We start from the raw sequence: 14,895 nt of genomic DNA, 5'->3' as shown, positions 1-14,895 counted from the left end.
CTTTAAATTAACAAAAATGAACCTTCAGAAACTGTTTATTACAACTGTACAACTGCAAACTTTTATGAAGTAGAAATAAAATCAAACATTATTTGAATAAAGTGGTAAATCTATGAGGAAAAGCTCAAATATAAAAAGCTTATGTAAGGACTAGTTTAAACTAAGTTATAAACAGTTGCTGAAACCAGGTCCCGAACCTTAACCTAATGAATAAAAAAATCTTAACGCTGACTCCACTCTAACTTTATGGACTTTAAAGGCATTTTAACCTGATCCAGAACTCTTTTAATCAATGAAAAATGCAAACCTGAAGGCAAAAAGCAAACAAACTGCTAAACTCAGCCTCGGTTCCTAAATATTCACTCAAACTGAGAGACATATTTGTGCTTTTCAAAGGCCACACCACGTCAGTGTGTTTAGATGAAGGCAGCTGGAAGACAGAAACATGGCGACAGAGACACAACAGCAGAAAACAAGATAACAAAGACAGGTCTCTAAGATCTGAAAACCTGCTCCAACAAGGTCTCCGAGTCGCAGCTGAGGTCAAACTGAGGGTTTCAGACATGCACAGTGAAAAATACGAAAAGGGAAATGTAGAGTTTTAAAAAAAGACAAAATGAAGCAAATAAAAGCAGCTGGGCTTTATTTAATATTTAGACGTTTCGTCTTGAATTTTAACACCAACAGAAGTGCTACGATTACAGCTCAACTTTATCCACAGAGACAGAGATTTTGTGCTTAAATGAACTCTAACAGGACAAACTGAGATCAGCCTGTTGTCAAAACATTGCGATTCCAGACTGAGGCTGACATGGACGAGTTACCTGGAACACAACTGAAACTGAGCGCACTCCAAATGTCTATAAAAAGGCAGAGATCTGCTCAGAAGGGACAACAAAGCGAGACAGTCGGGGTATAAATGAGGTGCAGCTCGGATGGTAATCCATCTGGAATTGATGTTGGCTTCAGTCAACTAAACATTCAGAAGTTTGGACTCAATAAACCAGCAACACAAAAAGAGCCTGGGCCTCTACAAAGACTAAAACCAGCTCTCTGCTGGAGCACTGTACCGTTTTCCAGAAGCAGGTAATACTAATAAATATTACTTCATCATAAATCACAGCGCTGACAGTCTGTCTTTGTTTTGTTCCAGAAACTCTTTGAGGACCTTCTTTTAACCCTGATCTCTTCCTTTTATTAGTTCGTGGAGAACATCAGCTAGAGCTGGGCGATAGAACGATAACGATATGTATTGCGATATAACTTTTTCTCGATAGAAAAATTAAACTATTGCGATAGACCTCGCCACTCTTGTCCTCTTAAAAAAAAAAGAAAAAAAGAAAAGCCAATCCAAATTAAGTAGCGCAGAGCCGAACCAATCACAGCCGCAGCGTCACGTCACGTGACTTGTTACGTACAGCACAAGTGCCAAGCCGCACATGTCCGGCTGGATAACCACTGCTCATCTACCATCACAATGAACACCGGTGTACCACAAGGCTGTGTGATGAGCCCTTTCCTCTACTCCCTCTTCACCCACGACTGCAGACCTGCTGATGGTTCCAACACCATCATTAAGTTTGCAGATGACACCACGGTGATTGGCCTCATAAGTGACAACGATGAGGCCGCCTACAGGGAGGAGGTGGATCGTCTGGCTGAGTGGTGCGACAGAAACAACCTGCTGCTTAACACCGAGAAGACCAAGGAGCTCATCGTGGACTACAGGAGGAATGCTGACCCACATCCACCCATCCACATTAAGGGGACGGCTGTGGAGCGTGTGAGCAGCTTCAAGTTCCTGGGAGTCCACATCTCCGAGGATCTCACCTGGACGACCAACTGCTCCAAGCTGGTCAAGAAGGCTCACCAGCGCCTCTTCTTCTTGAGGACTCTGAGGAAGAACCACCTGTCCTCAGACATCCTGGTGAACTTCTATCGCTGCACCATCGAGAGCATCCTGACCAACTGTATAACAGTCTGGTACGGGAACTGCTCTGCCTCGGACCGGAAGGCGTTGCAGAGGGTCGTGAAAACTGCCCAGCGCATCGCCGGAGCACCACTTCCTGCCATAAAAGACATCTACAGGAAGCGGTGTCTGAAAAGGGCTGGGAAAATCATCAAAGACCCCAGTCACCCATCACATGGACTCTTCACCCTCCTGCCCTCTGGGAGGCGCTACAGGAGCCTCTGGACTAAGACCACCAGGTACCGGAACAGCTTCTTCCCCACAGCTGTCAGACTCCTGAACTCTGCCTCCTGACATCTGACCCACGTTAAACTCATGGACTGAACATACACACAATGGACAACTGTACCCTCAAACACACAATAATAACATGGACTGAACCACCACTCACAACCACCAGCACTTTATATAGCCTCTGTAGAAACTATCTACACCCTCACTTATCTTAACTGCACTACTGTATAGCTCTGTGTAAATAATCATTCTGTACATTCGATAATCTTTAATCCTACAACTGTTTACAACTTGCATAGTTCCCATTTCTGTATAGCTGTATATCTCAGATTCTGTAAAGTTACTTATTTCATATTCGTATAGTTTTTCATATTTATATCCTGTTCATATTCTGACATAGCTTGTACTTTCACTACCGCCTAATTTATTGCTTTATTCTCATATTTCTTTCCTCGTAAATTTACAGGGAAAATGTTTGCCAGTCCAGATTATTCGAAAACCTAGATTAAAGATTTTAGGCTAGCTCATTTTAGCCTGCATGTAACCCAATCATGCTCAAAATGTGATTTAATACTAGAACTACAAACACCTTGACCTTTACATAGGAATTCAAACATCAGCCTCACAGAGATTACTTTAAAACTAACTGGTAGGATGGACATAAACGAAAGTCTGCAGCGTGTTTAGTTTGATGTTAAATACAATCTAGAGTAAGTAAGAAAGAAATAATCCGTTACTCAATCCAATCATTTCATCAATCGGAATCCAGGGAAAGATCTTGGATTCAGTTTCATGGTTTCGTTTAGTTTCTTTCAGGTGAAAGCTGTTGGAGTCTGCAGATTTTATGTTTAAGGGACTGTAGCTTGTATTTATTATAGCTTAAAGCTCTTTAGTTCTTTGTATTCAGGATCTAAAATCTTTGGTTCTGGTTTAGTTCTAGAGTTCCTGAGGTACAGCCACCTCTTAGAGATCATTTTTCTTGCTTTATTCCTTAAAACTCTGATACTTAGGGTTGTTCAAATAGGGTTCAGATGTTTGAATTATTGAAGAGACGTGGCTTCTTGAGAGTTTTGTGTTGAAAGTGTATCACCAGAAAGCTAAACGACCTTGGCTTCTTCATGTTGAAGGTCGGAACTGAAGGTAAATGTTGAAGTTAAACAATTCCTCTTTATAAAGAGAAACAAAGATGTGTCGTCTCATACATGTTCCCCATCTTTCTGAGGGAGAGCGGAGCATAAAAATAGAGACAAACGAGTGAAATGAAAGAGAATTAATGAAGGAGATTATTCTGGAGAGAGCCAGGAGTCCTGATGCCTCACTTTGAAGGCCTCCTTCCTTTCTTTCTCTGCACAGAGGGATGGAGTGATGGAGGAGAGTTTTAGTCCCATGACGCTCGCTCTCATTTCCAAGTTTTTCCTCCCTGAGTGATGACGAAGCAGAGCTCTCCATTTCCTTTTCCCATGGTCTTCGTCCATCTGTTTCACTCCATCTGCTGTCTTTTCCCCTTCGTATCTCACCTGTTGTCCTCTTCTTTTCTCCTCCGTTTGTTTCAGGTGGAAGAATAACATGTTTTTCTAATCATCCTTCAAATGTGATTAGGTTAAAACATGCAGCACATTTAGCATTTAATCATTTCCCCCTTGTCATCTGGTCCACCCTTTCTTTCTCTTCCTTTGTGCTATTTTATCCCATTAACAAAAAACAGCCATGACACTTTAAAATAAAGCAAAGTCTGCCTGTGTTGCATTTCCACATAATCCAATCTTAGTGTTTTTACAAGGTCAAAACACACGCTTTTAAAACTTAACCATTATTACATCATATTATTACCATCTAGAGCAGGGCGATATGACCAAAAATATTTATCACAATATGCATTTGAAAATTTGCGATAACGATATAACTGATATGACAGTTTAACCAAAAGGCATTTCCAGTGGAAATTGTCCGACATATCCTCAGCATAACCATGTATAATATCCACAAAACTTAAAAAGAGGTTATACACACACAATACGGTAACATTATGTTGAAGCACAGTACGGATCACTCTGCGAGGCTCCTGCCTACGATAGCCGTAATGCTCTGACAAGCCATCAAGCGGTGCGGCTTCATAGCTTAGCAAAGTCGTACTAAAACATCTGACAGATTTTCGAGCGCCGTGTACCACATAAAATCGTTTTGAGGTCAGTAAACGCAACCAGACTTCATACATAAGGCACACGGGATTATAAGGGGCACTGTCGATTTTCAGAAAAATCAAAGGATTGATTTTAAGTGTGCCGTATTTTTCCAAAAAACACGGTAATAACGACGGCCCGCTAGCATGCGCTACCAAAAATAGTGCTTTGTTGTGTATCTGACGGATGAAAGCTAAACCAGTTCCACACCACTGAAGTTGCAGAATTTTTACAAACTAATTCTGATTCATCAGTTTCATTCAACGATCCGCTTTCACCCTTCTCATTCTGCGTCGCCGCCATGTGCCTATGTAAACAAAGGCACTGCGCATGCGTGTTTTACCCATATTCTATCGCGATATTTCATTTTCTTATCGTTTCCCCAGCATTACACCAGTATTACCGTGAACGGTATGATATAGCCCAGGCCTATTACCATCATTACATTACCATTACATGTTAAAAAGGCTTTCCTTTTTAAAGTGTGGTCTTGAAATGAGTGAGGTCTTTCATACTCCATAATCTGGAGTACTTTGTAATCAGTAATCAGAATAAGTGATGAACCCATCTCATAATTTTGACAATTTAATCTCAGATTTTTTACTTTACCTCATGATTCTACCTTCATCTGATCATTTTAACTTTCTAATATCAGAAAGTTTGAGAGTCTTGGAAATCAAGAATTTCGACTTGCTACATCAGAAAAAGAACAAAAAAAGTGTCCTGTGGTGGTATAAACCTTTCACTCTGCCTTTAAGTGGGTAAACAATAAATCACTTAGTGGATGTTTGCTTTTATTGAGCGTGAAGCTGTAGTGGAGGAAAGGAGGTGTGTTGGGTTTCTAACTCATGACCTAATTTTGGAGATTCCGCCTTCATGTAGTCGGGCCGTGATGGAGTCGTATCATCCACCCACAGGCCCTCTGTCTCCCTCTTCCTCTCAGCCTCGTAAATACGACACGTTGACGGATTGATTGAGTTCAGGTGTTCCTCCCACGCGCTCCCAGATGCTTTCGCTTCATCTCATCTGGACTTTCCCTCTTCTTGCAGCGCAGATTCTTTCAGTCGACATTTGTGTTTCTGTTTCTGTGATGACCCCTCGGCAGCCTGGAAGCAGACTAAAAATACCAGACCAGGGCGGTCATCACAAAACACGACAAAGCATCATCGCTGTGCAGATGTTAGTCAGTGGTCTTCTCAGGCGTAAAAAAAAAGTCCCAAATCAGCTCCAAAGGTAGATCGGTGCAGCCTGAAGCTGTCGTATTTCTTCCTTTAAATCCGGCCTCACCTCCCAGTTCAACCACCAGCTGATGCTTCGTCAGCCGCTAACCATCTCCTCGCTTTGCTGGTGCATCATACTGGGAACCAGCAGAGGGGAACTGGAGGGCTGTGATGGAAAACAGGAAGCAGCTGGGTCAACATCCTGCCTGGCAGGGAGGGAGGGGTCGGCCCCGACACAGGCCGCCGTTTGTTGAGTGGGTGAACAATGTCCCCCTCTGTGTGCCCGCCAACCAATCGAGACGCTCCTCTCTGGATGGTTTCCAGACAGATGAGATGTTGGCAGCAGCAGTTTGGGCTCATTAAAGGGAGGAAAGAGGAGCAGTCAGGATGCTGTGTGGTGGAAAGTCAGTGGTTTTTAAGCTAAAATGAGGAGATTAACCTCCTAACACCCGAACTCTATCATGGCATGCATTTTTAATTTTTCTTTGCTATTTGGGCTGATTGGCACCTGATGAATGTAAAAACAAAGAATTACCAGAGTTTTGCTTTTTGCCTAATTTTTGTTTCTGAGAAAAATGAGATCCACATATGAGGACATTAGTTTTAAATTTCGTTAGAACAGTGGCAGTATAATGTCCTTGTTAGTAGTGTTGTTGTTGTTGACTGAAATAAATTTCAATTCATTCATTCATTCATAGTGGACATCAGGCCCTTGTAGAGAAAAATTAAGTATTTTGGTCTAGACAACCGAAAATGTGCTGTCCACATATGTGGATGCCAGGTCCTAGGAGGTTAAAATTCAGAATTGAGACAAAAATGTAAAAAAGAAACTACATTAAAACATCAGAAACCAGCTGAATCAAAAGAAAATAAATTTATTGAGATATTTATTAGTTTTCTGTCAGTCTTTTTCCTCCATAGAGAGCATCGCACACTCTGCACGAAAACTGTCAGTGTGAGTCTCAGGTATCAATGCGTTAGAAAACCAGTGTTTCATGGGGCTTTTAGCACTTCCTGTCAGTACTGTGTAGTCTGAGGGTCTGCAGGCTGACACAGATTGCTGCAGATGAATTAGTAAAGAGGGGCTGGAGGCTCTAAGTGGCTCTGGCCCACTGGCCTACTTAACGCCAAGCCCGAGGTGTCTCAGAGTCCAGCAGTTTTAAAGGAGCCTGCGGTGGGATGATGGCTACAGAAAACATCTGGACGCCTCACGTTTTCCTTTTTATGAAAGGCGTTCATCAGCAGTTACTGAAATACAGCTTCTTTAATGATAAACTCAGAGGTTAAAGGTCGCACATCTCTATGCAGACTGAAGAGACTCCCCATATGTGACCACAGACATGTTAATGTCAAAGTATTGAAATTAAGTTGTATAAATAGAAATATTTTTAGATTGAAATGCCAATTATGACTTAGTTTCAATATAGATTAAATTAAAATGTCCCAATTTTGTGATTTCAATATAAGTTGAAATGTGACTTTAAATATTTTGATTTTATTTGTTGTATTTTATCCAGTAAAGTTTGTTTGAGGCTTTGAAACATTTTCTATTTACTTGATAACAGAACTTAAAGAACTACAGCCCCATATTGAATAGTTTAAAGGTGTGTTAGAGTACCTTTACTGTACGGTTTTTAGCTGACTGTAGAAAACAAACAAACCCAGCTCTCTGTAAGAGGCCACATTCTTTCAGTGGGAGGGCCCAGATTTGGTCCACGGGCCTGTGTTTTCTCACTGCTGGTGTTTTGTCCTGTTTAAATTGTGTGTGTGTGTGTGTGTGTGTGTGTTTAAAACCACAGAGTGTTTTTGTTAGAGAGCCGTCTCTGCAGTGTGAGTGGAAACGACCTCCCTGATAATACCAACATTATCGCACTCCAATAACACACACACACACACACACACACACACACACACACACACACACACAGTGCAAGTGTGTGTGTGTGGTTTGACATCATTTGGCCTCCGCCCTCCTCATTTCCCATGACCTCTGACACTCGCCACCTCAGATGGTTGCAGGAGTTAATTTGTGGGGAACCTTTAGAAGAATTTAGAATACAAATATTTTCTCATCTACTGATGTTGTCTTTATTTCCTGATTCTAACATTTGATTGATTGATTCTAAGATTAAAGTGCTTAAAGAACATAAAGATTAATGTAAGTTGATCTCCCTCTTAATGGACTTATAAGTTTTTATATAGTGTTATTTTTTGGTTGCTTTTAACCTTTGTATTTTCTCAGCTGTGGTTCTTCATGGTTCTTCTGTACCATGACGGTATTTCTGATCGTGTCCTGTTATCGTGTTCAGTCTGCTGTGACTTTTGGCCTGGTGTTGGTCGTCTGTCAGCTTTAACAAGCCTCTTCTTCCTCTTTGTCACCCTTGACACCACTGAGGAGGAGCTGATTGGCTGCCTCGTTACTCCATCAGGCATTTTTAATTCCATTTTTTCCCTGAAGGCATCACATGTTCCTCACAGTTTAATAATGTGTGTTTTTTCTTTCTTTGTGTCTTCCAGATGCGTTTGTAAACAGTCAGGAGTGGACGCTGAGTCGGACGGTGCCCGAGCTCAAAGTGGTGAGTTCAGAGCGTTAAAGGGGAGGGGGTCACCTGTCCAAGAGTCAAGCTTCAGCGGGATGGCGTACCGCTACGGAGATCATTTCCTGCCAAAACTTAACAAAAATCCCAACAAAAACTAACTAATTAGATAAATAAACACAAGAATTTCAGAAACATTATGTTTAAGAGATTTATTTTTTAAATGTCGAGATTGAGTTGCTCCCCTGAGCAGCAGCCAATGTAAAGGTGCTCTAAGTATTTTATTTTGAAGGTTTAGTTACTTCTAAAAACCCGACCTGGACTTCTGTCTCACGATTCCTGACCTGCAGGCTTTAGGACACTACAAGAAGTGAATACACGAAGATAACCAAACAGATGTACAATTTTGATCATTTTAACTTTGAAGATTAAATAAAATAAAATAAAATAAATGATGGATGTTAAAATTGTGAGATTAAAATTTCATAAGTTAAATGTTTTGAGATAAAAGTTTAAAAACATGTTGAAAATGTAATTCAAAAGTAAAAATGATTAGATGAGATTAACTATGAGGTCATGTCAAAATTATGAAAGTAAAATGTGAAAGTTGTGAGATTATAACATCAAAATTCAAACAATACATCACAACCATGAGAAGCAAACTTTAAAAGCAAAATGTCAAAATAAAGTCAAATATTTACGTTAAGTATAAAAACTATAAGACCAAAATATTAAGCTCAGAGATAAAAAGTAAAATATTACATTTTATGTCTAAAATGTCAAAATTATGATATAACTTAGGGACTAAAATAAAAAAAAAAGCTTTTATAGCACAATATTAAAATTTAAAGGTAAAAGTTAAATATTCACATAATGTATAAATATTTTAAGAGTAAAATGTCAATATTATCATTTAACTAAAATTTAAGTTGAGATTATTATGGGCCTAACAAATAAAAAATTGCGAGTAACTATGATTCATATTTCATTTCTGCTGAAGCATTTGTTTGTCCACTCACAGAAACAGTAAGAGCTCCATGTGCTTGAATTATTTCATCTTCACCAGCAACACTAGAAAACTTTTAAAACCAGTATGAGTTCCTGTTGATGGAGTGATTACAGTCTGCTGAATGTTTTAAGAGATGCTAACTTCCCTTCTGTCTCCCCCTCAGGGCATTGTGGGTAATCTGGCCAGTGGTAAGTCAGCGCTGGTCCACAGATACCTGACGGGAACGTATGTCCAGGAGGAGTCACCAGAGGGTAAGAACATCATAGCATGTCTGTCTTTGTTTGGCTATTTCTTCTTCTAATAAAATGGCAGAGCAGTCGTCCGCCTTCTCAGACTGAATCAGTCTAAAACACAGAGGAGAAAATAATGAGCGGATTAAACGTCATTTAACGACCTCCTTACAGCACAGGCCTAACCAGCAGAGCGAAAAAAGCTCCTCAGTCAGGCTCAGAAGCTCTCCAAGTCGCATTAAAAAGAGATTTCACTCCACTTTTGGGAGAAAGCTGAAGTGTTTTTTTGGGTTCAAATAAACATTTGTAGAGTTTGAGATGGAGCTGAATCACCGCAGGAGGCTTTAAATGATCAGATCTGCTGGTTTAATGCCGATCTGTCAGCCTGTTAGAGGGAAAATATATCAATATAAGCAATGAGTGACTGAAAATGAATACTGAGTGAGATGAAAACAGCAGAAAGTGACATTAAAAAGTCAAACTTTTATTAGATATTTGTTCTACTTACTGAAAAACCAACAAGTTTGACCTCTTTGGGGCGTGAGCGTGGATTTAAAAAGTGAAGAAGAAGTGATTTAAGCATAACATCGCGCTCAGCTGCTTAATATCTGAGAAACAGTGAACACCCGAAAGGTTAAACTTCTCTGCTGGCTGACCCAGAATCACTTATGAAACTTTAAAGATGACTTTTTGTCTCAGGGAAAAGATGAAGCCCTACTTTCCTCCGGTGTCTCAACTCACACGCCCTGCAGGGACGGCCATATTCCTCATGTAATATTAAAGCTGCCCACACACACACTGTTACTGTACAGGACGGCAGGGTCCTCAGGCACAGACCCACTTTACTAAACCCGCTTTAATATTTCAGCACATGAGCTGTTTCCTCTCAGGGATCCTGCACGCACAGCCAAGGCACTTTCTGCTCACTTTCCTTTATCAATCACACCGACAGACGCTGCAGCGCTTTTACTTTTCATTCATTCATCCTTCTACTGTCCAGAGAGGTGGTGCACCGAACTCACAGTTCAAACCACTGGTGAGGAGCTTTAAGCTTGAGTTGTTTAGTTGAAGCAAAAACGCTTCTTTATTCCCTCAGAAAAAAAAACAAAAGAACTGCATCTTTCTGATAACTAACAGGGGCGATACCTCTGCCTGTATAAAGAAATCAATGGCATTGTATGGAGGACCAAACTTGCCAAAATAAGCAAGCCAATAACACAAATTATGCCATTAAATGCACCTATAAAAATATTAAAAATGATTGCCGTCTTTCACATGAGACATAAATGGTTTTTTTCTTATGTATTATTTTTTCTGTTTTCCATTTTTATTTATTTATCTGTCTTTATTTATACATAAGTACATCATTACGTTTAGAACTTTTAAATTCAATTTGCAGCTGCTTTTATGTTTACTCATCTTTATATTTATTTTGCAAGTTATTTATTTTTATCATCAGTGTTTTTTATTTCTTTTTTTAATTTTGGCAGTTTTGGTCCTTCGTGCATAACTAAAAATATATATTTATGAAGCCTGACACCAAGTTTTAAAAAGTTTTTAAAAGAGCCAAAAGAAGAATATGCAAAGGATGAAAATCCAATAGTTAAATCAAAATGAAAAGTTTATAACGGCTTCAAATCAAGTCTGAAAACAGTCTAAAACTAGTAAATATATAAATTAAAAGTCCAAAATAAACTCTAAATAACCCAAACCAGGTCCATAAAGTCCCCAAACAAACACAAAATAATTTAAAACAAGATCTTTTATTATTTCATTTCTTCTTTGTTGCTTTTACCTACCATGATTGCCTGAATGTTTTATTGTTGTAAATGTTTTTTGGGTTTTTTGTTCTTAATCTTTTCACTGTACATTTTAGTCCAAAACCATTTTCCAAAATTAACAAAAAATGCCAAAAATCAGGTCAGAACCTCAGAACCACAATCCAAACACAAGTCTACAATTAGGCCCAAATTCGTTGACATCAATTTGTATATCAAATATCAAAATATCAATATCAAATTACTCTAAAAACATCTAAAATGATGACCAAACTCCAAGTCTGAAATCAGTTCTTACATGGTCCAATTTAATGAACCCAAAATAAGTCCCGAACACCCCAAAACAAAACAAGCAGTCAAAAATCAGTCTAATATATTTCAATAAATATTTTCAAAACTCGCGTCTATGCTCAGTAACGTTAACATATTTTTAAAGAAAGTTTTATTTTCTTCACTATTTCCTTGTTTTGGTTTTAGATGCGTTAGTGCTCAATACCCTTCTTTTCGCTGTCCTTTCACATTAAAAGCTTTAAGTTGGCTGACCAGATGAAACTCCGTTACTTTAAAACCTCTGCAGAATGTTTTGAATTTTTCAGTCTAATTAAAAATGCTGTGAGCTGCTGAGCAACGCACATAACTGCAGCCAGAAGTCTTCAGACGGAAGAGAGTCAAAGAAGTACTTTGGCTACTTTTGAGGGTCCGCTGTGGAGCTGCAGCTAATTACCCCCTGCCGACCTCTTTGTGTATTTAAAGCCTTGAAAACCATCAAACATGGTTTATTTGGGAAGAAACCTTTGCTGCTTTTGTTATGTTGTTATGTGGGGACCCACCCCGAAATCAGCCCGCAGACCAATTTTAGCTGCTGGTCCCTCTGCGGAGAGACTTCGAAGTGTGGGAGGCAGGAAGAGGAGGAGGTTTATTTTTTTAATTTAATACGCCTGCAGAGAGGTCGATCGAAGGTCAGCTGATAAGAGGGGACCCCAGGGACTACATTAAAGCACAAAAAAGAAAAAAAACTACAAGCAGAGCAAAGACAGCTGGGAGAGAGTTCGTCGCGATGGGGAATCCCAGAGCAGATAACTTCACGCTAAAACATGAGAAAGTCTTCCACGGTGGTGACGTTCTCCTCAGTGTTGTGCTGCTAAATGCCCGGCGGCCTCCCGCCTTAATTACACTGCAGCGCTGCCAAAAGCAACACGACACGGCTTTTCGAGCAGGTCCACATACCACATTCAAACAACGGCTCCCCCTTATCTCTTATCGAATTACTTGGCACCACTGCCCGTCGAGGAAGCGGCGATTCAAGTCCAATTAAATAAAAAAAAGGAGATAAAAAGCTTTTCTGAAATCGTTGCATAACCACAGAGAAATAAAAGCAGCCCAAGGGGGAAAGCTGTTTTGAAATTCCTCGGATCTAAAAATATGCCGGCTGCCTGGATTCCCATGGCGATTGATTGGGAGCGGAGTTGGTGGCTTGCGAGCGGCGAGGCGACCGCAGCGCCACGAAGCCACCGACCAGAACTATTCTGAGGCTGCAGGCTGGAGCCTCGCTGCTGCAGAGGGGAAAAAAAAGCTTCATCGCTGACTCAAAAACACGCAGGTTGCCCAGATTTACCTCTGTGGTGCGTTTAAGGACTGTCAGAAATGCCCAGATTTATTTCTATTTCTAAAGACTCTGACACTTTGCAGAGAGTGAAATCCTGCAGAAGCAGCACTGATAGTTTGAGAAAAAGTCCGACTGAGACTGTTTGTACAGCAGCACATGGGATCCATTACAACAGGGAGAGAGAGGGGAGCTATGGTTGGGAAATCACCCACAGCCACCAAACTAATGCTGCTGACTGTGGTTTGAGGAGCTGCCGCTCTCACAAGCAGCCAAACATCATTCACAGATTCTATTGTTCTCGTGGCTTTAACGGAAAAAGAAACGCTGGGAGGCATCAACAAAGTCTCCAGTCCAGTCTTTCCAGAACAGTCATTAAGTTTTATTTTATTACTCTATTATTATTTTTGTCAGGTTTACACAGACATGTGGAGAGGCAAGCTTTGGTTCAGTCTGCGATTTGTCAGAAAAGGTGACACCCCAAAAGTTTAGTTCATTATTATTTATTCTTCAGTGATCGTACCAGAAGGAGCAGGAGTACAGCTCTGAACATCCAGTCACGAAAAACAATCTGCGGCTACAAGAAGTCAACAGAGTCTCCGCATCAAGGAGTCATAGAAGACACACGTGTATTTAAAAACCTCAGATTTAATCCTGCCCATAAAAACTTTTCTCTTGCCACAAGGGGTCACCACAGTGGGTCGCTCTGCATGTTTAATTTGGCAGATTGTTATGCTGGGCAACTTTCCTGACGCAATCTCAAATGGGATTAGTGTCTCCGGCTGGAATCTAAGCAGTGACAGGTGAGTATGGTGGCCACCACACAAGGCAAAGATTAAATCACCTCCCCAAATTTCCAAATCTGAACCTAAAAAATTTACAAGAAGTCCTAAACATATTCCAAAATTGAATCCAAAACTTACTAAGTCCCGAATTAAGTTTAAGTCAAACCAAAACCCAGTTCAGAATCATCCAAACCCCTAAAGAGTTAAAAATCAGTCTTGAATCAAGTCCCAAGGTTAAACACGACAAAAGTAAGTCCAAAAACCAGATCACTAAATCAGAATCCCAAACTGAAAAATGTCCAAAATTTACAACAAAAAGAAGTCAAAGTCAATTTAAAACAGTCCAAAATGATTCCAATCAAGTTCTTAAAGAGTCCAAAATCAAAGTCTTGAATAAAGTCCCGTAGTAACTGAAACAGCCCAAATCTAAATCTCCAGTAAGTCTAAAACAATTCAAAACCAGATGATTGTAAGTCACAAATCAAGTTCAAATGCTGCAAAGCCACCTCCCAGAAAATTTCAAATCCAAGTGCAAGTTTTAAAGGGCCTCAAACTAATTTTAATAATAATTTCAACCCACAGTCCAGAATCAAAGTCTTAAATCAAGTCCCAAATAACTCAAACAGCACAAAACTAAGTCCCCAGTAAGTCTAAAACAGTTCAAACACAGACCCAAATCAGAGGACTAAAGTCCAAAATCTTCCAAACCATGTCCCTGAATAGTCCATAATCAAAATGTAGAATGAAGTCGGTTTTTAAATGAGTCTAAAAGCAGCTTAAAGTCAAGCCAGAAAAAGCTTTTTTTTTTTAAAAAAACATAAATAAATAAAAATCGACTCCCCAAAACACCAAAACCACAACTCAGAAAGTCAAACTTTTTCTAAATACAGTCGAGTTCAAACAACTGAAAACTAAGTAAACTGTAAATCTGAAACAGTCCAAATGCAATTCAAAACATTTAGGAAAAAACATAAAGAAAAAACTCTGAAATGGTCCCAAAACATAGTTGATAATGAAAACAGTCTAAGGTTGATTTCCTGCTGCCATTAGGTATCTTTAGTGTAATGCTGGGGCGGGGCAGCATGTTAAAGCTTTGTACTCCGCTGGCTCTTCCCGATCATTACTCATACAGAGAAAACACGTTCAGCATGTTACAGAATGGCAAAGAAATCCAAACGTCTTCGTTCAGCTCCAAGTTTGCTGAAAGTGATTAATGTGACCTCAGCAATGTCTAATGACTCAGCGTCTTTGTATAAATCTGCAGTAACGAGGTGGTGACAGTGACATAAATGAACCCAAACTCATGAAGGAAAGCGGTCCATCCTTCCTCTCACCTCTGTCCTCCTCTTC

At 39.9% G+C, this 14,895-nt stretch overlaps 1 protein-coding gene across 7 annotated transcripts in view; it reads left to right on the top strand.

Annotated features, from left to right (window-relative positions):
• The window catches only part of agap1 (ArfGAP with GTPase domain, ankyrin repeat and PH domain 1), a 173,532-nt gene that overhangs the window by 66,453 nt on the left and 92,184 nt on the right, over positions 1-14,895 (top strand). For all 7 annotated transcript variants that reach the window (XM_040051519.1, XM_040051522.1, XM_040051520.1 and 4 more), the window contains 2 exons: positions 8,121-8,179; positions 9,313-9,400. In XM_040051519.1, coding sequence (XP_039907453.1) covers positions 8,121-8,179; positions 9,313-9,400 — 147 coding nt within the window. The remainder of the gene's footprint in view (positions 1-8,120; positions 8,180-9,312; positions 9,401-14,895) is intronic.

This window comes from Simochromis diagramma, unplaced genomic scaffold (assembly GCF_900408965.1).
Source record: "Simochromis diagramma unplaced genomic scaffold, fSimDia1.1 OVJJ01000107.1, whole genome shotgun sequence".
NCBI lineage: Eukaryota > Metazoa > Chordata > Actinopteri > Cichliformes > Cichlidae > Simochromis > Simochromis diagramma.
This window is presented reverse-complemented; position numbering and strand designations above follow the sequence as displayed.